General features: G+C 41.1%; 3 protein-coding genes across 3 annotated transcripts; all 3 read left to right on the forward strand.

Annotated features, from left to right (window-relative positions):
• The first annotated feature begins 106 nt into the window (after positions 1 to 106).
• znf971 (zinc finger protein 971) lies at positions 107 to 5,281 on the forward strand. Its single transcript, XM_056454541.1, has 3 exons — positions 107 to 156; positions 1,588 to 1,742; positions 3,247 to 5,281. Exons 2-3 carry the CDS (start codon positions 1,616 to 1,618, stop codon positions 4,338 to 4,340), a joined length of 1,221 nt encoding a protein of 406 aa, XP_056310516.1. The 5' UTR covers positions 107 to 156; positions 1,588 to 1,615; the 3' UTR covers positions 4,341 to 5,281.
• Positions 5,282 to 5,533: 252 nt separating this feature from the next.
• On the forward strand, positions 5,534 to 17,154 carry LOC130222008 (NACHT, LRR and PYD domains-containing protein 3-like). Its single transcript, XM_056454613.1, has 10 exons — positions 5,534 to 6,026; positions 6,198 to 6,476; positions 7,841 to 9,650; positions 9,967 to 10,140; positions 11,818 to 11,991; positions 12,145 to 12,318; positions 12,932 to 13,105; positions 13,380 to 13,553; positions 15,329 to 15,375; positions 15,767 to 17,154. Exons 2-10 carry the CDS (start codon positions 6,218 to 6,220, stop codon positions 16,288 to 16,290), a joined length of 3,510 nt encoding a protein of 1,169 aa, XP_056310588.1. The 5' UTR covers positions 5,534 to 6,026; positions 6,198 to 6,217; the 3' UTR covers positions 16,291 to 17,154.
• Positions 17,155 to 18,223: 1,069 nt separating this feature from the next.
• Positions 18,224 to 23,159, forward strand: LOC130221951 (gastrula zinc finger protein XlCGF8.2DB). Its single transcript, XM_056454543.1, has 3 exons — positions 18,224 to 18,311; positions 18,806 to 18,935; positions 20,931 to 23,159. Exons 2-3 carry the CDS (start codon positions 18,851 to 18,853, stop codon positions 22,022 to 22,024), a joined length of 1,179 nt encoding a protein of 392 aa, XP_056310518.1. The 5' UTR covers positions 18,224 to 18,311; positions 18,806 to 18,850; the 3' UTR covers positions 22,025 to 23,159.
• The last annotated feature ends 1,179 nt before the right edge of the window (positions 23,160 to 24,338 follow it).

Consider the following 24,338-nt stretch of genomic DNA (forward strand, 5'->3'; position numbering starts at 1 on the left):
ATTATAATTGGCTAACGTTAACTAGCAAATTAAGTAAAACGTATTCAAAGTAGATCTAAGCAGAATCGTGTGTGAGAGGGACTTTTATTTTTCAGCACCGTGACGTCATCGAGCGGCGGCGCGCTCCTGCGTCTGTTGTGATTCGGCTGAAGGAAGGTTTGTGTTTTTACACATATCAAGTGTTTAATGGTTTACACACGCGATGCAGAATGTTAATATTGATTAAATTATTAATCGGGAGATCAATAAAAACTATATGAATTTAAAAATCCAGGGTTTAATTCTCGCTGAATGTTTATTCCAATGGAAAGCGTCAAATAAAAGGTTACTGTAAATGTCAGTGCACCAAGTTTATGTGCAGCTTACCAAAAACTGCAGCAAATGTCAGAGATCGATTGGTGGAGCACTCATTTAGCTGGGTTTGATTACTGACACGACCCAGGATAGTTTGGTTCTTGTGGTCATAGCAACAGCTCTGGAGGTCAGGCTCGTGTCATATAAACAGCATTAGATTGAGTCATTTCAACAACAGCTGCTGATATTTTCATACAAGGAGACTGCATTAATGGGGGATAACAATAATGCTCATTTATTTAAAATAAAAAATTTAATCTGATTAATTTACTATTTAAAATCTTAAGCAAAACACTCAAAGATACGAGTCTAAAACCTGTCATGAGAGTTTTCCTTTTTATGAGATTCAAAGAGAACATTTTGTGACTAATATTATCACTTTAGGGACTAATATAAACCTTTAACATGCCAATATTGACCTTTCAGATGCAAACGTGTACTTTTTACAGCTAGCAGCCCAGCTTTAGTGCAAGTGAGGGTGATAATATGGCCAATATTCCCTGAGAGAGACTTTATTCATGAAGGAATAATGATATAATTATGTATAGGTCATGTACACACAACATTAAGAGCTAATATACTGTTTAATTGATGCAGCCCTGGAAATGCAGTCACTTAGCAAACATAAAAAACTGCATTTTGAAGCTATATTCATTTAAATAGCCGGTCATGCCTTCCGCAGTGGGATTAAGAGACTTGAAAACTCATAAAGACAACCCAGTCTAAAGGTAACACTAAATAAATAGCGAAATACATGCAAGTGTAAAGCCGTATTGTGTACATTATTGCACATTATTTATCTCAGATTCATCATTTACCATGGATTATATGTCAATTTGCTCACATGGATGATCATTGAATATTAATCGGATGTTGATGTACTGTTGGAGGACAGCAATCATGAGCACACACAGCGATCTCGCATCTATCCATCCAGTTAATTTAACTTTAATCTCATTCATGAACTTGTTTGAAGAGCCAGATTACTCAGAGATCAGTTATCAATATCCAGGATCTGCCAAATCATCTTATGAGCTATGAAGAACTGACCCCTGATCTGTAGAACAACAGAAATAAAAACACTGGCCAGGATGCAGGTTTAACTGCTAGCCAGTCAGCTTCAAGGGATATGTAGACATGTAACCACTGACCTCCACAGTATTTGACCGAGACTCAGACCTATGTGTGGTTTTCATTTCTTCTGTGTTGATTCTTCTCCTCTTAAATACACAGATAAACTCCTGCTGAAGCAAATGTAGGGATGGCGTTTATTAAACAGGAGAGTGAAGACATCAGGATTGCAGACGTGTTCACACTGAAACAGGAAGATCCTGAGAGGACTGAAGAAACATTCAGAGTCAAACATGAAGATCCTGAGCAGCAAACAGGTGGGCTTTCATTCTCACAGATCAGCTCAGTCATTTGATCCTCATTCAGATCTGCACTAGTGAAGGATGTTGATGGAGGATGTCATATGAGCGCCTCATTACTGTGATTTTACTGCACATGGAGACTCATAAACATTTATGAGAAACTAATCCATAGTTCCATGTGTTATGCATGATTTACTGCATTGTTCAGCTTATATGGGTTTCAGGTATGATATCGTCAGAACTCTGTTTCCCCTGTATGTGCTTTTTTTCGTCTTGTATGTCTTTACACATCCACCCTTGCGAGTTCCATGGTACTTCCTACATCCTTATACATATTTAGCTCAGGCTCAAATGTCTCTGATTCAAGCTCTCAGATCCTGCTACTACATTCTGGAAGGGCGTTATTGTGTTTGGCCCAGATCCACTTTCTGCAGACCCAGAGGGCTTTGCTGACTATGGCCCTGATCCATTTTCCACAGCCTTGGTTAACCCAAGTCCCGATTCAAAATTTATAGCCCCAGAGGGCTCTGTTGAGTCAAAGTCTGATCCTGGTCCTCAGAGAGCATCTTAGATCCACTTCTTGTAGCCACAGAGAGTTTTGTTGACACTGAGGAGCAGCCGTCAGTGTCGGCTCCAGCCCCAGAGCGCCCACCAGTGTCGGCTCCAGCCCCAGAGCGCCCGCCAGTGTCGGCTCCAGCCCCAGAACGCCCGCCAGTGTTGGCTCCAGCCCCAGAGCGCTCACCAGTGTCGGCTCCAGCCCCAGTGCTCCCGCCAGTGTCGGCTCCGGCCCCAGTGCTCCCGCCAGTGTCGGCTCCGGCCCCAGACTGCCCACAAGTGATGGCTCCTGCCACAGAGCGCCCGCCAGTGTAGGCTCCAGCCCCAGAGCGCCCGCCAGTGTAGGCTCCAGCCCCAGAGCGCCCGCCAGTGTAGGCTCCAGCCCCAGAGCACCCGCCAGTGTAGGCTCCAGCCCCAGAGCACCCGCCAGTGTAGGCTTCAGCCCCAGAGCGCGCGCCAGTGTTGCTCCGGACCCAGAGCGCCCCCCAGTGATAGCTCCAGCCCCAGATTGCCCGCCAGTGATACCTCCAGCCACAGAGCGCCTACCTGTGATTGCTCCAGCCACAGAGCGCCTACCTGTGATTGCTCCAGCCACAGAGTGCCCACCAGTGATGGCTCCAGCTCCAAAGTACATGCCTGTCTTGGTTTCATCCACAGAGCACTCGCCAATGTCAATTCTAGCCCCAGTGCACCTCCCAGTGTCGGCTCCTGCCCCAGTGCGCCCATCAGTAATAGCTCCAGCCCCAGAGCACCCGCCAGTGTTTGTCTCAGCCTCAGAGAACTGACGAACGAGCAAAAGTTCCAGCTAGTTTAATTCTTTACATTTTAAAACCAGGAAGATTGAGTAGTACATCTGAGATTTCAGTTGCAGTAGTGGTGTCTAAATGTTTGCCTGTCTGTTACATTTTTATTAAACTTGTTATTTTAAACTGAGATTTACTTTTATTCTTATTTTTTACTTTAGAGCTGACTGAACCGAAAGAGGAGACTGAAGTAAAGAATGAAATAGAAGAGAAAGACCAATATACGAGGCATCTTGATTTCAATACTGAAGAACAATCTTCAAGTAGCTCAGAAACTGAAAAGACTTCCTCACAGGAAAGAGCTCAAAAAAACAAAGGTGCAAATTCTTTTACCTGCCAAGAGTGCGGGAGGAGTTTCAGTCAATCTGGAACACTTAAAGTCCACATGAGGATTCACACTGGAGAGAAACCGTACTCCTGCCAGCAGTGTGGAAAGAGTTTCAGACAATCGACAACACTAAATGTCCACATGAGGACTCACACCGGAGGGAAACCTTATTCCTGCCAGCAGTGTGGAAAGAGTTTTAGTCATAGATTAAGCTTTACAATGCACATGAGAGTCCACACTGGTGAGAGGCCTTACCCTTGCTCTCAGTGTGACAAGAGTTTTAATAGGAATAGCGACCTTCAGCTCCACATGAGAGTTCACACTGGAGAAAAGCCCTTCACCTGCCAACAGTGTGGTAAGGGTTTCACCCGAAAAGGAACCCTTAAAGACCACATGACAATTCACACTCAAGAGAAGCTTTTCACCTGCAAAACGTGTGGAATAACTTTCACTCAAAAAGAAATCTTCAAGATACACATTATAATTCACAATAGCGAGAAGCCGTTCACCTGTAACCAGTGTGGAAAGAGTTTTGATCAAGAAGAAAAGTTCAAACTTCATAAGAGGTTCCACTCTGTAGAGAAACATTTCCCGTGCTCTCACTGTGGGAAGAGTTTCAGGCAGAAACAACACTTCGAAGACCACATGAGGATTCACACTGGAGAGGAGGTCTACACGTGCCCTCACTGCGAGAGGAGTTTCAGTTACAAATATCGGCTTGATGACCACATAAGAATTCACAACAGAGAAAAGCGGGAATTCACCTGCGACCAATGTGGGAAGAGTTTCAGCCAGAAATCAGAACTTAACAGGCACATGAGGGTTCACACCGGAGAGAAACCCTTTTCTTGTGGTCACTGTGGAAAGAGTTTCAAACATAATTCAGGGCTTAAATACCACATGAACTCCCACAAATTTACGCATTAGATCAGTAGATGGAGAAAGTGGTGTTTGTGGCTGTTTAAATGCATGTGTTTTTAACTACCTCTGAAAGTGGTCAAATGTGGACAAGTTTAAACATTCTAGCCCTAATTATACCTGTATCTAGAGTAGTCAACTTGCATTCCCTGCATGTGTAATATAATATAATATAGTATATGGTTAATATATTAATATATGTTGCACACTTTCCTTTCCATAACAAAATAAATATCAGTATTTGTGAAGTCCTCAATTCGGCATTCCAGTCATGTCAAGAGAAGTCCTCCACCCCTATTCCTCCTTCCTTTATAGACAGCGCGGCACAGCGGCCCTCACAGCAAGAACGTGGTTCAAGTCCTTACCAGGCCAGCTGACGTTTCTGTGCGGAGTTTACACTGAGTTTCCTCCCACAGTCCAAAGACATGCGACATAGATGAACTGAACAAACCAAATTGGCACTATGGACGAGCTCTAGCCAGCAGTAGTCTTCAGCAGTATAGTTCTTGAGATCTACCCGAGCTCAAACTCCCCTCTCACCCTTCAAACAGGAGGTAGCTCCAGGCTCGAGGATCTTTTGATATTCTTAGAAACTGTGCATCTGTGCTGAATGGAGCTGCTTAGGGATGTACAAGACTCTCATGCAATTCAAATAATAGAATGGTAATCAGGTTTTCTGATGATAAAGAGGTTAATCTGGGTGGTCCTTGGCTGGAATTTGTATGGTCAACAATATTTAAGGGGAAAAGGGAGTGTTCTTAACTTGACTCTTGATTCCCAAGGTATACACACTTACTGATGTTTCAGGTTGTGATTGGTGTTCATGCACCAGCTGAAAGGTTTGCTAGAATTTTACAGCGGGAATGTCATACTAATTGTTTTAAAAATGTATTTAATTGAGGATTAAGTGTTCAGGATGTCCCTTGATGCCTTTGAAAAATAAATAATAAATTTTAAAAAATATTACCGGATTACTGGATCATATCTGTCTGGCAAGTCTGATCCGGTTTCAGTACTTGGATGGAATTTACAAGTTCATTAGTATTCATTAATCATCCAGTTAGTAGAGTTAGTGACGTCACTGTGAGGGGTAGGGTTAGGGGCGGGGTTAGCCGTACACATTTAAAAGCATGCATGCAGTCTCAGCTTGCCTGTGCACCCAGTCTGCAGCCAGACCCTTCTCAAATGTGGTACATGTTTAGTTAAGGGATACCTTTAGAGCAGGGGTGCCCAAACTCGTTCCTGGAGGCCCGGTGTCCTGTATAGTAACACACCTGAACCAGCTAATCCGAGAGGGGTCTGGATGCAGACCTGGTGTAGTGCAATCTGAGCTGCATTCAATGCTTTTTAATAAGCTCACCTAACCCTACCCGTCACAGTGACGTCACTCACTCTATTGACTGCATTGTGTCTGACATTCCATCGCGGAGTGATGCAATCTCAGCTTGCCTCATAAAGGCTGCTTCCGGATACTATTGGCTAATCCAGCTCTTACGTACTACAAGTTTCCAGGCAAGCATGTTTAGGCAAGTTGGAGCTAAACTCTACAGGTGTTTGGCGCACATCTGTGGTTTAACCAGTTGAAGATTTAATAAAACACTCCTTCATGACGATACAGGAAGAAATGATGCAGAGCTTCTGCTCAAGACACCAGTTAAGTAGAGGAACGAGGAACATCTACATTAATCCTGGTTGGTAAGTAAAGCTTAAAATAGTGACAATGCTCAAAATTTAGCTTTTTGAAATGTCTAGAAATGTTTAGAAAGTTTCTACTCACAGGTTAATTTCATTATTCAAATAATGAGTAAACGCTTAGGTCCATATGTTAACTGTGAAACTAATTCAGATGTTGCTCTTGTCCTGTAGCTGTGAATGGGTGAAGTACGATGGCAAATGTTAAACAGCTGCTCAAGAACTCACTGGATGAACTGGTAGAAGCTGAACTGAAGGAGTTTCAGTGGTGTTTAATGAATGACCATGGATGTGTTTCAAAAGCTGAAATGGAGAATGCAGACAGGTTGAAGACAGTGGATAAGATGGTGTCATGCTTTGGACCAAAAGGAGCTGTGAAGATCACAGTGGACATCCTGAGGAAAATAAAACAGAATAACTTAGCTGAAGAGCTGGAGAATACACAGAAGCAAGGTATTGTTTAATTCCCTGTACTTTATACAAATGTCATAATTTGACCCATATTTTCATCAGTTCAAATCTTTCATGCTAAAACCCTGTCCTAGCAATGGTTTTTGAGTCAAATGTATTGTAGTGCACAGCTATTTAACCAGATGAACATTCTAAAATTCAGCATCGCTATAAACAACAGTGATTCTTAGTCATAATTCTAATGCATTTAAATGGTGCATGCATTTCACATGATCAACATTTGTGGGCTTGTCTTATATGCGGATATATTGCTTTGGCCATCTGTCCACATTGAGACAGTGTTTTTAGGAAATGAAAATATGTTTTTTAAAATGCCGTCCAAAGAGAAAATGAAAATTCATGTTGCAGTGTGGACTGCGAAAACAGGCTTTTGAAATTGATTTTAGTGCATTTTAGTCATGTGACCAATTCAGAAAATGATAGTGTGGACATTTTAAACGCCATTTTCAGATTTATCCGGATTAGTGTAGACGTAGCGTCAAGTTTGTGTTGGCAACAGCTGAACCCGGAAAACATTTTGATCATAATTTGTTTGCATGTAATTACATCTATGGCTGAATCGACCATAAGGAAGCAGACAAAGAGACTTTGAGCATTGGTTTTATTGTAACTGAAGGAGGCTTTCACGGAAATTAGCATCCAATTGCATTGATTTATTTACAAGAATAGCAAATCAGGTAGGGGTCAACAACAGGAGCAACTGGGTACATACAGATTATCCAGAAGGCGTAGTCTGTAAACAGGCGAATGGACAGTACCGGAGGCAGGCAAAATAGACATAGAACAAGGCTAGGAGCAGTTTACATTAAACATGGCTCGGATCAGGAAGCATGGCTAGACATGGCAATGAAATGCTTTGTAAAGTTACAGGTTCATTTACTAACAAACAATTAACACTCAGGTCCGTGTGTGTGAATGAGGTGTATATAGTCCATGAAATCAGAAGTGATCCCCAGCGTAGGCAACATCTCCACTGGCAATGGTGACATTTATATCATTCTTTAGGTTCCAATTTCTCCAGCATAGCTGGAGGTATTAAGCAGTTCAGTTAAACCGATGAGGGAGATTCAAGTTACTGAAGCTCTCATTTCTTAATTTTGCTGGTTTCTGTGTTCTTACAGCTGAGAGTTTACTTGTTTTATGTAATCTTAAGAAGTTTTTTATTGCTTAGGCTACCATTAACGTTTGCTTTGTTCAAGGCTTGAAGGTTGAGAATTTTGAAATACCAATGAGAGAAATTTTATACTAAAATTGAGTATAGACCATGTTACAATTTTCATATAAGTTTAATTATGCTTTTCTAATCAGTTATTCTGTGCTAACTCTTGATTTTTTTACTGTCAAAGGCTCCTCTTCAGATCAGTGCAAAACGCCTGTTTATAATACAGACCTCAACCTCACACTAAAGAAAAAACTAATGCTGGACTACAAGAAGATATTAGTTGGTAACTCACAGACAGGTCACCGGGAATACCTGAAGGATATTTACACTGATTTATATATGGTGGAGAACGAGACTGGCGGAATATTGTGTAAGCATGAGGTGAGACAGATTGAATCAAGTTACAACCGATCCACCACCAAAGACACGCCAATCCAGTGCAAGGACATTTTCAAAATCCACCCTAATATGGGTCTACAAAACAGAAAAGTGCTGACAATGGGAATCGCAGGGGTGGGAAAGACCTTCTCTGTCAATAAATTCATCCTTGACTGGGCAGAAGGTAAAGACAATCAGGAAATAGTCTTCATATTTCCACTGCCGTTCCGTAGACTGAATCTGATTAGAGAAGAGTGCAGTCTCATGGAACTGCTTCACAAATACTTCTTCACTGGATCTGAAGAATTGCCCTCTCTTCCAGAAGAAGATGGTAAGGTCATGTTTATCTTTGATGGGCTGGATGAATGTCGCTTCCCCCTGAGATTTGAAGACAGTGATGAATTTGCAGATGTTGGTCAAAAAACAACAGTGGGTAAGATAGTGACCAATCTGATAGAGGGACATCTGATGCCCTCTTCCCTCATCTGGATCACATCTAGACCAGCAGCAGCCAGTCTGATACCCCGAGACTACATTGATCAGGTCACAGAGGTGCGAGGATTTAATGATGAACAGAAGGAGCAGTACTTCATCAAAAACAGCAGTCCTGAGGTTGCTGGAAACATCATCGCTCACATCAGGAAATCCAGGAGTCTGTACATCATGTGCCACATCCCTGTCTTCTGCTGGATCTCTCTCACTGTTCTTCAGCCTCTTCTGGCTCGAGAGTGCAATGACAAAACACCCACAACTCTCACAGGGATGTACACCAACTTCTTGCTTACTCAGCAACAGCGGATGGAAAAGAAATACAGTCATGATCGTCAGCCTAAAGTCAGTGCCAGGTCTTTTGATCACATTGTTCTGAAGCTTGGGAAACTGGCTTTCCAACAGCTGGAGAAAGGAAATCTGATTTTCTACAAAGAAGATCTTCAGGAGTGTGGGCTAGACATCAGTGAAGGGACAGTGTTCTCTGGGTTATGTACTCTGATGTTTCAGGAAGAAAAGGTTTCAGCTAGAAAGGTTTACAGCTTCATACATCTCAGCGTCCAGGAGTTCCTCGCTGCTCTCTATGTGTTTTTCATCACCAAAATCAAGAAAAGAAACCCATTTCTTGATTTCTGGAAAAAGCTGACATGGAAAGTCTCTGAAAAGACCATGTTTAAACTTCATAAGGCTGCAGTCAAGAAGACTTTACGAAGCAGGAATGGACACTTGGACCTTTTCCTCCGGTTCCTGCTGGGTCTCTCACTGGAGTCTAATCAGAGTGACCTGAAGGAGCTCCTGCCAGGACTGAAGCTCAAAACAGAAGACACCAAAGACACGACTGACTATATCAAAAAGAAAATAGAGAAGGAGAAATCAGCAGAGAGGACCATCAACCTCTTCTACTGTCTGAATGAACTGAAGGATGACTTTGTGGAGGACCTCCAGAAGAGTCTGAGCTCTGGAAATCTTTCAGTGCAGGATCTGTCCTCTGCTCAGTGGTCAGGTCTGGTGTTTGTGCTCCTGATGTCAGAAGAGACTCAAGAGAAGTTTGAACTGCAGAAATACAGAAGATCTGATGAAGCACTGATGAGACTGATACCAGTGATCAAGAACACCAGAAGAGCATTGTAAGAGTTTTATGTACACACTTATGCCCATTTCACACATTGATTTGCATCTGCAACCCATGAGTCAAATGACTATTTGTGCTTCCACATAAAATATGTATTACTGATCACCTGCGGTATACAATATATACAATGTCAGTTCTCCTTATATTTACTTTCTGTTATGTTAACACATTTTAAATGTTAAAATATAGATGGTGTACATTTAGGGGTTGTAACATGTTGCTCAAACTAAAACACAACTTTACATTTTTTTGTCTGCTCTAGATTACCCCTTCTAGGTCAACACAAAATCATTATTTCTTTTTATTCACAGCCTACAATGCTGTAATCTCACTGTTAAGTCTTGTGAGAGTTTGTCTTCAGTTCTTCAATCCTCAAACTGTGTCCTGAGAGAGCTGGACCTGAGTAACAATGACCTGCAGGATTCAGGAGTGAAGCTTCTCTCTGATGGACTGAAGAGTCAACACTGTAAACTGGAGATACTGAGGTCTGAGTTCAAACACCTGATTGATATACATTTAGGTCCATAAATAATTGGACATCGACACAATTCTGACATTTTTGGCTCTATACACCAACATAATTTATTAGAAATTAAATGCAGACTGTCAGATTTAATCTGAGGGTATTTACATCCAAATCAGGTGAACGGTGTAGGAATTACAACAGTTTGCATATGTGTCTCCCACATTTTAAGGGTCCAAAAGTAATTGGACAGAATAATAATCATCAATCAAACTTTCACTTTTCAATACTTGGTTGCAAATCCTTTGCAGTCAATTACAGCCGGAAGTCTGGAATGCATAGACATCACCAGACGCTGGGTTTTGTCCCTGGTGATGCTCTTCCAGGCCTCTACTGCAAGTTCCTGCTTGTTCCTGGGGCATTTTCCTTTCAGTTTTATCTTCAGCAAGTGAAACGCATGCTCAATCAGATTCAGCTCAGGTGATTGACCTGGCCATTGCATAACATTCCACTTCTTTCCCTTCAAAAACTCTTTGGTTACTTTTGCAGTATGCTTTGGGTCATTCTCCATCTACACTGTGAAGCGCCGTCCAATGAGTTCTGGAGCATTTAGCTTAATATAAGCAGAAAATATTGCAGGAAACACTTCATATTGAATATTGATTTCATATTGAAATCATATTGCTACTATTGTCAGCATCACATCATCAATAAATACAAGAGAACCAGTTCCATTGACAGCCATGCATGCCCACGTCATGTCATTACTACCACCATGCTTCACTGCTAGTAATGAGCAGTTTCTTTCCTCCTTCATACTCTTCTCTTCCCATCATTCTGGTACAAATTGATCTTGATCTCATCTGTCCATAAGATGTTGTTCCAGAACTGTGTGAGGGTTTCTCAGAACTCTAATCTGGCCTTCCTGTTTTTGAGGCTCACCAATGGTTTACATCTTGTGGTCAACCCTTTGTATTCACTCTGGTGTAGTCTTCTCTTGATTGTTGACTCACACACATGCCTCCTGGAGAGTGTTCTTGATCTGGCCAACTGGTGTGAAGGGTGTTTTCTTCACCAGGGAATGAATCCTTTGGTCATCCACCACAGTTGTTTCCGTGGTCTTCCGGGTCCTTTGGTGTTGCTGAGCTCACTGGTGCATTCTTTCTTTTAGAATGCTCCAAACAAGTTTTGGCCAGGCCTGATGTTTCTGCTATCTCTCTTGATGCGTTCGTCTTGTTTTTTCAGCCTAATTATGGCTTGCTTAAATGATACTCACAGCTTTTTGGATCTCATCTTAAGAGTTGACAGTAACTTATTCCAAATGCTAATAGCTCACTTGAAATGAACTCTGAACCTTTTATCTGCTCATTGTAATTGGAATTATGAGGGAATAACACATACCTGGCCATGGAACATCTTAGCCAATTATTTTTGGTCCCTTAACAAGTGGGAGGCACAAATGCAAACTGTTGTAAGTCCTACACCGTTCACCTGATGTGGATATAAATACCCTCAAATGAAAGCTGACAGTCTGTAGTTAACCCACATCTTGTTTGTTTCATTTCAAATCGATTGTGTTGGTGTATATATATATACATATAATATATATATAATAAATATATATATATATACAACGTATTATTCTATTGGTTGAATTGCTAAAAAACACACTGTTAGTGTTATCTCTCTACTTTCTCAGGCTGTGCATGTGTAATCTCACTGCTGAGTCCTGTGAGAGTTTGTCTTCAGTTCTTCAATCCTCAAACTGTGTCCTGAGAGAGCTGGACCTGAGTAACAATGACCTGCAGGATTCAGGAGTGAAGCTTCTTTCTGAAGGACTGAAGAGTCCAAACTGTCAACTGGAGACACTAAGGTCTGAGTTTAAACACCTGATTGATTGATTGATTGATTGATTGATTGATTGATTGATTGATTGAATGATTTACATGTATTTTAAATGTATTATTACATCAGTGGAATTACTGAAAATCACACTGGGAATGTAATCTGTGTTCTTCTTTCTCAGATTGCTCATGTGTAATCTCACTGCTCAGTCTTGTGAGAGTTTGTCTTCAGCTCTACAATCCTCAACCTGTGTCCTGAGAGAGCTGGACCTGAGTAACAATGACCTGCAGGATTCAGGAGTGAAGAAGCTCTCTGATGGACTGAAGAGTCCAGACTGTAAACTGGAGATACTTAGGTCTGAGTTCAAACAACTGATTGACTGTTATATATTAGGAGTGTATCGGTATATGCATTCATTCTGGAGTGTCACAGTACTGGGGTGACGGTTTGGTTCATACACCTCCATGACGAATACAGTCAGTCCAGATGTACCAGTGTCCGAAACATGGTGCTGCAGAAGATGATAGTGTATTATAGTCACACATGTCAATCCACCGCGTTTACATAGGAAAACATTAGAAATATAAGATTTGGACTAATGTCATGCTCTTGCAAGTCTCAGCTACTGTTATGAATGGACCACCAGTCAGTGCTACCATTTATATTATAAGAGATTTCAGTTATGAAGCTTGCTAAATCTATGCACAATTACTTTTTTTCTGTTGTTAGTAGTGCGCTGGGCTCAACTTTTATTACGCAAGTTTAATACGCAGTCTAGTCATAAAGTTTCATTTTTCTTTATTGTTTATTTTGAACTTTTGCATCACAAGTAGCTTCTCAGTTCTGTAGCTGAGTGTGACAAAACCGAAGTACATACTGAACCATGACCTCTATGTACTGTTACACATAATATATGCACAATTACTAAAAGTCACACCGTTATTGTAATCTGGGTTCTTCTTTCTCAGATTGGTCTTGTGTAAATTCAATCCTCAGTCTTGTGAGAGTTTGTCTTCAGCTCTACAATCCTCAAAATGTGTCCTGAGAGAGCTGGACCTGAGTAACAATGACCTGCAGGATTCAGGAGTGAAGGTCCTCTCTGATGGACTGAAGAGTCAACACTGTAAGATGACAATACTGAGGTAAATGCTTTTCCATCAATTAATACAAAGACACTTCTGACAGAAGAAAGGCCCAGGGCAGGATAAGCACATACAATTTACACAGTTCTATTGTTACTGTAGCTGCAGAAAATAACAGCAGAAAATATCAAGCTGCACTGGTGACTCTTTGTTAGTGATATCTCTCTGCCAAACAATTATGATGTGGACTGTGTGTGTGTGTGTGTGTGTGTGTGTGTGTGTGTGTGTGTGTGTGTGTGTGTGTGTGTGTGTGTGTGTGTGTGTGTGTTTGTAGATTGTCTGGCTGTATGGTGACAGAAGAAGGCTGTGGTTTTCTGTCTTCAGCTCTGACTTCAAACCCCTCACACCTGAGAGAGCTGGATCTGAGCTACAATCATCCAGGAGATTCAGGAGTCAAGCTGCTCTCTGAACAACTGGAGGATCCAAACTACACACTGGACAAACTCAAGTATGTGGAACTTGAAGAGATTTGAGGTTTTATTAAGTTACATCAATGATTCTGTGATAACAACTGACCAAAGCACTTGTCAAAAGAACAATATAGAGTCACATCTATAGGCTTTGGTAAATTATGTACAGAAGTGAATTATTTACCATATCAGCAAAAAAACAGCGTCACAGCAAGGCAGGCAGATTAGACAGCCACTGAGGCTCCACTACCCTGTGGCTACAGGTGACTTGTTTACAGAAGCAGAACTCTGAGCCCTGTTATATTGTGGGTGAGGGTAATGGGAGAGGGTTTGAGGGGAGGAAGCTTTCCTGTGTGATCCCGCAGTTCTTGCTGGATCGCAAGTAACTTTAAGAACTGCAATTTTTGTAGAAGTCTGTGGCTATTTGTGCAGCAGAGATTCTGAACCTCTACACGCTCTTGAGATGGCTGCCATCAATTTGCAAGCATTTAAAATGGCCTCCATCAGTCCACCAATGCACAAGATGGATGATACTAGTTCTCCAGCTCACAAGATAGTTACCGCCAGTCTGTCTCCAGCTCGGAAGATGGTTCCCTGTTCTAAGTCTCTTCCCATCATGGTTCCAGTCTAAGTTCCTGTTTGTGAAATGTGATCGCCTGAGCCACAAGAATGGCCACCACTACCTCCAGAACTGCCAGATCCTCCGTCACTGCCAGAGCTGCCAGATCCACTGCCAGATCCTCCAGAGCTGCCAGATCCTCCAGGAGCACCAGATCCTACCGAATTCTGCAAATGACTGCAACCTGAGTCCCACGAATAGCTTTCAGTGCCATGTGACTTCCCAATGTGCCAGAGTCGTGTGACTTCCCAGTGCAGCCAAAGCCGTGTGACCTCTCTATGCCTCCTGACCTTGAGTCTCCTGACTCACTGGGGTTGTCTGAACCACCAGTGCCTCCTGACCCACTAAGGTTGTCTGAACTGCCAGTGCCTTCTGAGCCTGATCCTTCTGACCCGCTAAGATTGTCTGAACTGCCAGTGCATCCTGAGCCTGAGCCTCCTGACCCACTAAGGTTGTCTAAACTGCCAGTGCCTTCTGAGCCTAATCCTTCTGACCCGCTAAGATTGTCTGAACTGCCAGTGCATCCTGAACCTGAGCCTCCTGACCCACTGGGGCTGTCTGAACTGCTAGTGTCTCCTGATCCACTGGGGTTGTCTGAACCACCAGTGCCTCCTGAACCTGAGCCTTCTGGACCTTGCCCTCCATCCCACCTCGTTCTGCCTCTGCTTCACCTCCCTCCTTAAATGTATTTGAAGTGTCTGGAAGCCACTTCTAGAGGGGTCCTGTTTGACCATTGCCTTCCTGACTAAGCTTTCAATAAACTGCACGTGGCTCCTCAACTCTGTTGTCCAGCGTCCTAACCCTAGCAATTTGCAACCCTTGGTAAACAAACATATGCTCATCTTGATGTATGTTATTGTGGTAAAATACTACATTTTCTTAGTGTTTATTACAGTAGTTACTTATTGAGGTAGTTACTGAACATCACAGTTGTTGAAGCAGTAAACCTAAAGCGTTGATTGAATCAATATAAAACCACGTAATGATGTTAGCTTCAGTGTTGCCACACCTCATAATTTTCATGCCACCTTGCCTATGAATTATTTTCTAGATTCTCCACTTTAACAAAGCAGAAAAACATGAAAGGTTAAGGGTCAAGAGCTCACCTAAAAATAACCTTACTGATTACTATTAATTACTACTAAACTTGGTAGAATTTTCTTTGTTTACTGACTAAATTACTGTGTTTTACAGTGTTGATCATGGAGGAGAGATCAGAATTACAGCTACACCACGAAAATGTACGTCTACACACAAACACACACATGTTAGATCAAAGGAGTGTACATATATATAACAAATGTATTGTTTATTGCACCCAAAGAGCTTTACAATCACATGAGGCTTTCTCTCCACACCTCCACCATTGTGCAGCTCCACCTATCCACCTTACGGGGACTTCCCTCAGAAATCACGTCTCTTAATCCAAATATTGAAATCTGTGAATTTCGATTTTCTAAAACTTTTAAGCTGTTGTCCAAATAGGGGATCAAATAAATGCATAAATACAACTAGTATAAGTATACATGTGGGGACATTTGGTACTTATACATTAAGGGATATTAGGAACACACACACACACCGCTCTAGTGGGTGTTGTTGTGTTATGAATGTGTCTCTTCTTGTGTTCAGATGCCTGTTTTCTCACAGTGGATCCAAACTCAGCAAACACTGGACTCATTCTGTCTGAGGAGAACAGAGAAGTGACCCATGTGAGAGAGAAACAGCCGTATCCTGATCATCCAGACAGATTTGATGGGTGGCCTCAGGTGTTGTGCAGAGAGAGTGTGTGTGGACGCTGCTACTGGGAGATTGACTGGAGTGGAGCAGATCGTGTGGAAATATCAGTGTCATATAAGAGCATCAGGAGGAAGGGAGGAGGTTATGAGTGTGTGTTTGGATATAATGCTCAGTCCTGGAGTTTGATCTGCTCTTCCTCCAGTTTCTCATTCAGATACAGTAACAAACTCGCATCTCTCTCTGTAGAGCTGATCAGCAGGAGAATAGGAGTGTTTGTGGATCACAGTGCAGGAACTCTGATCTTCTACAGCATCTTTATAGACTCAATGATCCTCATTCACTCAGTTTACACCACATTCACTGAGCCGCTCTATCCTGGGTGTATTGTTTATGGTGGATCAGTGAAACTGTGCTGAAGACTGAGGAGACTGAGAAGAGATTTACCCATAATTCTCTACTCTGCATGATCAGTCAGTCTTGCTGAACTTCTGTCTCTGACAGAATAAATGTGTGTGTGTCTGTGTTTGTGTGTTGAGGTGAAATCCCATATGTATTTGTGCTTATCTCCTTTTTTCCTTCATTTTCTCCAAGGTTTCGGAATATATTGTTGCGACGCAGGCTTTAAAAAATGAATGAATCGATATTTCAGGTATTTTTTGGGTGAAATGGACGCCGTGTGCTCCAGACAAAAGAAGAAAAGGAGCATCCAGACTGTTACCAGCAACAACTCCATAAGCCAGAGTCTGTCATGGTCAAGTGCCCTTGGCAAAGGTAACTTGCACTTATGTGACGCTCCATTAATGCTGAAAAGTACACAGAGATTTTGGAGCACAATATGCTGCCTTCTTCTCCAGGGATGTCCTTGCATATTTCAACAAGACGATGCAAAACCACTTAAGACTTGTTTTTAAGAAGAATGGGACAAAATGAAACTCTTCATCACTTGGTGTCTTCAGTCCCTAAACATCTGTTCAGTGTTGTGAAAAGGAATGGCAACATTACAGACTGGTAAATGCTTCACTGATACAACTTTATTTGAAATGTGTTGCAAGAACCAAAATTGTAATTTGTGTTTATTTTGAAAAAAACTAAACAAAAAAAAAACAACAACATCAATATATATATATATATAAATCATGAGGAACACATTACATAGTGTTTGTTGTATTGTCTGCAATGAAACACAAGTCAAAGTATTTAGAAATCAGTACTTCCTTTTTTCTTTGCGTTTTCCATAATGTCTAAAAATTTTCTGATTTGGGGTTGTATTTCTAAAAATGTTCAGGGACTAAATATTATTTTAATAAATATACGTGTTTAATAAATCTGTTTTGTTAAAATGCACCAAAATATATTACTTATGTTCACTGCGTCATATGCATATAATTATTTATTTCAATATATCCATATATAGCTTTTATCTTTGTCTTGTTTGTGGTTTTAGACATAAGTTGTGTGAGTGGGACTTTTATTTTGGTCTGTTGGCGTGACGTCATCAAGCTGCGCCGCGCTTCAGTTGTTCTGATTCAGCTAAAGGAAGAATTTTGTTTACATCTGAAGTGTTTGTATCTACATCACCTGTTCAGGCAAGTCATTCATTTGTGTGTGAATTCTCTTCTTATTATTGATGTCGGCTCTCTAAGACTTTATTTAAATGTTAATGAAGGTTATTTAGTGAGAGTAAAGCACATCTCCACAGGAGCAGCAGAAGACAGGTCTAATTGTTCTCCCCTTATTAAATGTGCTATTTACTATGATCCAATATTAGAAGTAACACATTAAAACACAGTAGCTGTTGTGTGTATTTGATGTTTTACTACTGGATTTATCATTACTGTAGTGTTTAAGACATGATTTTGCACATTTCACTGCTGCTGTAGAGGACGAGTGTTATATAAAACCAGATGAACAGTTCTGTAAACCAACACAAGTGTTAATGTCTGTGCACAAAACATACAAACCATCATAAATCAGTTTTAGTCACACATGTAAACTGTTTTGAACAAGGCAGATCTTAAATGCAGCAAGTTTATAATGACAGGCTTTTCCAAATCCACAGTACCCATAATGCATTGCATTCCCACTGAAAACAAGCACTCTAACACAAAATGTTCTCTATTCCTCATATCAAATCCACCTCATTATAGGAAACCTGCCAGGGTGAGTTAGAAACTAACATTGTTTGTAGTGTAATAATTCTGCGGTCCTCTGAAAACTTCACTCTGACTGGTTCCCAATCGGGGATTTGCTTTTGTTAATTCTATGAAGTATAATTTACAGATCAGTAAAAACAAAGTTAAAGAGTTAAAGCTTAATTTATATAGTTTTATTTCTTATTTTTTTGTTTTATTCAGGTGATAACTCTATTCTTGTAACCAGGGATGTGCCACTGACAACAGTGATGCGGATCCAAATGCACGTTTATTAGCGAGGTCAGGTAAGCAGTGGTCAACACAGGGGAAAACAGATGTATGCAGGCTATCCAGAAACGTCAAGGAAACAGGCGAGTGGTCAGGTGGCAGACAGGGACAAAGAGATTAACAAGACATGGCAAAGCAAGACAAAGAAACTGCGTTGTAATGTCACTTAACAGATTACAAGTCTCAGTAACTTGAGTGAGTGTGTGTGCTGCTTAAATAGTGAGTGTAATCAGTCTTTGACAATCCTCCGGTGGTGTGTATGCAATCAGTCAGGGTCAGGAACGTGTGTGTGAACGGAGTGCATGTATGAAGTTGTAGTCCATGAAATGGCGGGTTTGTAGTTCATTAGCGATTTGTGAATGTTTTCCAGCGATCTATGGTGTTTAGACCGCTGGTGATCGTGACAATTCTAAGTGATTCTGACTAGTGAGCTAAAGAAGTGATTGAGACACAGACAGAGGTTTAGTCTTGATTTCTTCTTCTTTGTGTTGATTCTTCTCCTCTTAAACAGACAGAGAAACTCCTGCTGAAGCGACTGAGCTCCACTATTATAAAGATGGCCTTTATTAAAGAGGAGAGTGAAGACCTGAAGATTGAGGACACATTCAGAGTCAAACATGAAGATCCTGAGCAGCTAACAGGTGGGCTTTCATTCTCACAGCTCTTTTGTGTAAAACTGTTTGTTAAACTTTGTTATCTTCCAGTACATCCACAAATCATGCTGCAGCACTTACACCAGTACATTGATGGACCAATAACTGAGAGCAGAAAATGTCAATCAATGAACAGGGGAAATGGTGACCACAGAGTCATAAAGAAACAAAGTTGCTTGGTTGAATTTCCTCCCGATTAAACTATAGTGTGAGATCTATCCCAGATATGAAGTCATTCACCTCACATTCACACACATGGCGCTGAGATGGAGAGCTATAAGCAAGTCCACACCACAAGTCCACCTTTCACTGTGGGCAAATCCAAAGTACAAGAGGGTCCAGCACTTCTCCAGGAGTTAAGGACCAGATTGTGCGTGGAGGTGTGGCAGAATATCTCCAGTGAGTACAGTTCAACCTCTGGCACAAGCTCAGGCTCTTTCCCCAGTGACATTTACATTTAGTCATTTAGCAAATGCGTTTATCCAAAGTGACACACGTGAACACACACACACCGGAGCAGTGGACTGCCCGGGGAGCATTTGGGGGTTCACTACTCAAGGCAGTGACTCTCCATACCCCCACCCCACAATCTGTCTGTGTCAAATAAAACAGTCATACAAATGTGCAGGGCGGGGGCTCGAGGACCAGAATAGAGAACCAATTGCTCAAGGGAATCACCTCAGGTGTGATATGAACTCTTTTCACAACACTGTTATGACACATTTAATGGTCATCAGCATCTTGAATCCTTGACATTTCCTTGTATTCTCCCATTCACTGTGCTTTAAGTTTACTTAACTATGACGACTACGGCAACTGAGAAACTCGGAAATGTCAAAGAGTACATTGAGCGTGGAAGAGAGTGAGAGAGTGTTGTTTTTTCACTCCCCCAACCTAGAATCCTTGCCGGTGCTAGGGGCTCAAACCTGCAACCTAGGTATCACTCTCTAACCACTAAGACATGGTGACATCCATGTCTTTTGAGCCAATTTCTGTGTCCAATGATTGGATCATCATGGCCCTTGCCTTTGTTCACGGATGCACCAAACTGTTACAGTTTCTGTAGACAGATGGTCCTATGTCGCTCCATTGGGCTTTGCACTGTCAGGTTCCTTGGGTAAAGATGCAAGTGTAACCCCACCAGTCCTACAATACCCAACCTGCTTCGAGCTGGAGTTGAACCAGCGACTCTCCGCATGGGAGTCAGTTGCTTTAACAAGGAGGCTGAAGACCATGGCCTCTAGCGTCTGTCGCTAGAGCACCTTTTCTGGTTCAGAGGACTGAGGTTTACCTGCACAGCATTTTACTAGCTGGCCTCTGTTACACTCACCATCTAGATCTCACTCCCATTCGGGTCACAGCACCAATGTAACCCCACCAGTCCTACAACACCCAACTTGCACTGAGCTTAGATTGAATTGGCGACTCTCAGCATTGGAGTCCGTTGCTCTAACAAGAAGGCTAAAGACCATGGCCTCTAGCATATGTCGCTACAGAACCTTTGTCCCATACTGTGCGACGTCGTGGTCCTTGATTTAACTTCACTCATAAGGTTTGTTTGAACCATACCGAGTCTGACCTTTCACCTAGTACCTTTTTATTTTGCCTTGCGAGACTTTATCAGAGGCATTTAGCCCACTAAACATAGCTCCTAGGATCAGTCAGACCCTCAAACCTTCCACCATGATACGGTAGTGGTTCATCAAGGAAATATTAGGAATATATGTTTAATTCTGATTAAAAATGATATGGAAACAGTAAAGAATGGAGAATGGTGTGCTTTTGTCTGATGTTGAGCATTCTCACTTGTTTCTCTGATTATTTGCATCTTTAATTGTTTGGATTTGATCAGTTATTATATAAGCTGTAAATCTGACATTTTACTTTACGTTAGGTCATTAGTTGTATGATAGTTTTGATGCTTCATATTTTATCTCAATATTTTCATGTTTGTTGAAATGTTGTTTTGTTTTCTCACACTAGAGCTGATGGAGCTGAAAGAGGAGACTGAACTACTCCATGAAGAAGAAGAGAAAGATCAATATAAGAAGCGTCTTGGCTTCAAAACTGAAGAAACATCTTTTAGTTGCTCAGACACTAAGAAGACTTCCTCAAAGAAAAGAACCCAAAGAACCAGAGATGAAAAGTCTTTCCTCTGCCAACAGTGTGGGAAGAGTTTTAGGCAACATAGGCAACTTAAGGTCCACACGAGGATCCACACTGGAGAGAAATCTTACTCCTGCCAAGAGTGTGGAAAGAGTTTCAGTCAATCTTCTTCACTTAATGTCCACATGAGGACTCACACAGGAGAGAAGCCTTATACCTGTGAGCAGTGTGGAAAGAGTTTCAGACAAAGAAAAACCCTTGTTGGACACAGAAGAGTTCACACTGGAGAAAAGCCTTACACTTGCAAACTGTGTGGAAAGAGCTTCAGTCAAGTTGAAGGGCTTGGAATCCACATGAGAATTCACACTGGAGGGAAGCCCTTCACCTGCCAAGAGTGTGGGAAGAGTTTCAGCAGTAAGGAAACCCTCAGAAAACACATGACAGTTCACTCTGGAGAGAAGATTTTCACCTGCAAACAGTGTAGAATACGTTTCACTCAGAAGGTCAGCTTTAAGAAACACATTTTAGTTCACAATAGTGAGAAGCCTTTCACCTGCAGTCAGTGTGGAAAGAGTTTTGATCAAGAAAAACATCTTAAAGTTCATATTAGAGTTCACTCAAGAGAGAAGCGCTTCACATGCTCTCACTGTGGAAAGAGGTTCAGTGATAAGCACCGCTTTGAAGACCACATGAGGATTCACAATGGAGAGCAACCCTACACGTGCACTCACTGTGGAAAGAGTTTCAGCTACAAAGGTAACATGAATGCCCACATGAGAATCCACACTGAGCAAAAGTCTTTCACCTGTGACCAATGTGGGAAAAATTTCAACCAAATAGGACACCTTAACATACATATGAGGGTTCACACTGGAGAGAGACCCTTCAGGTGTGGTCACTGTGAAAAGAGTTTCAAACATGATTCGGGGCTTAAATACCACATGAATAGCGCTCACAAATGTACACATTAGGTCAGTAGGTGGAGAAAGTGGTGTTTTGTGGCTGATCAAACACATTTGACCACATTATGGAAGCAGATTCTGTTCAGACACCGTTTTGACATGTGGGAACCTCCTGCTGTCCTTAGTGAAACCAATACTAAAGTGGCTGAAACTGCAGGACAAAGTATAAAGACTGCATTGGTTTTTGAGTGGTGTTAGATTTGAGTGCAACTTTGAAACTGTGTGTCTGCTATATCAACTTAAGAGTTGGCTTGGTATTTTCTGGCACTGTACTTCAAATGTTTAAATATTACACATGGCTAGTGTTGCACCAGCTGATCATAAGTCCTTTTTTCCCTCAATGATTTTGGAACTTTAACATGTACAACCCCAAATCAAAATAGTTGGGACAGTATGGAAAACGCTAATGAAAATAGAAAGTAGGGATTTCTAAATGTACTTTGATTTGTATTTCATTGAAGACAATATGAACAGAATATTTCATGTTTTGTCTGGTCATCTTCATTTCATTTGTAAATATTCATCCTTTCCTGTCATTCAGACCTGCAACACACTCCAGGAACAGTTGTAAGAGGAGCAGTTCAGGGCTAGTTAACAGGTAAACTGGTGAAATAATGATGTGATGTGAAACAGGTGATGTCAACAGGTGACTGTGATTATGATTTGGTACAAAAGCAGCATCTATAAAAGGTCTAGTCCTTTAGGAGCAAAGATGGGCTGAGGATCGCCAGTTTGCCAACAAATATGAGAGAGAATGACTGAACTGATTAAACACAATGTTCCTCAGAGAAAGAGATGAAGACATGTGGATATTTCACCTTCAGCAGTGCAGAACATCATTACATCCTCAAATACCAGTGAAAATGTACTGTGCCAAAAGGAAGCCCTATGTTAACAGTGTCCAGAAGCATCGTCCACTTCTCTGGAGGTTTCTGGGATGGACCATCACACAGTTGAAACGTGTACTGTGCTCATATGAATCAGTATTTCCGGTATTTTGGGGAGAAATGGACGCCGTGTGCTCAGGACCAAAGAAGAAAAGGATCATCCAGACTGTTACCAGCAACAACTCCTAAAGCCAGGGTCTGTCACGGTTATGTTCAGGGACTAAATATTACTTTAATAAATATACCTGTTTAATAAATCTGTTTTGTTAAAATGCACTAAAATATATTATGTTCACTGAGATATAGATAAAAGTATACAATTTTAAATGGGGTGTAAATAAATAACCAGTTTTTCATCATTAGCTGGACCAGCTAAAACCAATTTTGCTATCAGCTATCAGCTTAAACTGGTATTAGCTGGTTTTTGCAGTAGGCTAACACTAAAACTTTTACCTTAAAACACTTTATTTTATTTCACATTTTAAACGTTCCTGACGTGTTTCTTTATTGTTTGTTATATAATGTGGTTTGTCATATGCATATAATTATTTATTTCAATATATCCATATATAGCTTTTATCTTTGTCTTGTTTGTGGTTTTAGACATAAGTTGTGTGAGTGGGACTTTTATTTTGGTCTGTTGGCGTGACGTCATCAAGCTGCGCCGCGCGTCAGTTCTGATTCAGCTAAAGGAAGAATTTTGTTTACATCTGAAGTGTTTGTATCTACATCACCTGTTCAGGCAAGTCATTCATTTGTGTGTGAATTCTCTTCTTATTATTGATGTCGGCTCTCTAATACTTTATTTAAATGTTAATGAAGGTTTTTAGTGAGAGTAAAGCACATCTCCACAGGAGCAGCAGAAGACAGGTCTAAGTGTTCTCCCCTTATTAAATGTGCTATTTACTATGATCCAATATTAGAAGTAACACATTAAAACACAGTAGCTGTTGTGTGTATTTGATGTTTTACTACTGGATTTATCATTACTGTAGTGTTTAAGACATGATTTTGCACATTTCACTGCTGCTGTAGAGGACGAGTGTTATATAAAACCAGATGAACAGTTCTGTAAACCAACACAAGTGTTAATGTCTGTGCACAAAACATACAAACCATCATAAATCAGTTTTAATCACACATGTAAACTGTTTTAAACAAGGCAGATCTTAAATGCAGCAAGTTTATAATGACAGGCTTTTCCAAATCCACAGTACCCATAATGCATTGCATTCCCACTGAAAACAAGCACTCTAACACAAAATGTTCTCTATTCCTCATATCAAATCCACCTGATTATAGGAAACCTGCCAGGGTGAGTTAGAAACTAACATTGTTTGTAGTGTAATAATTCTGCGGTCCTCTGAAAACTTCACTCTGACTGGTTCCCAATTGGGGATTTGCTTTTGTTAATTCTATTAAGTATAATTTACAGA

This window comes from Danio aesculapii, chromosome 4 (genome assembly GCF_903798145.1).
Source record: "Danio aesculapii chromosome 4, fDanAes4.1, whole genome shotgun sequence".
Lineage (NCBI taxonomy): Eukaryota > Metazoa > Chordata > Actinopteri > Cypriniformes > Danionidae > Danio > Danio aesculapii.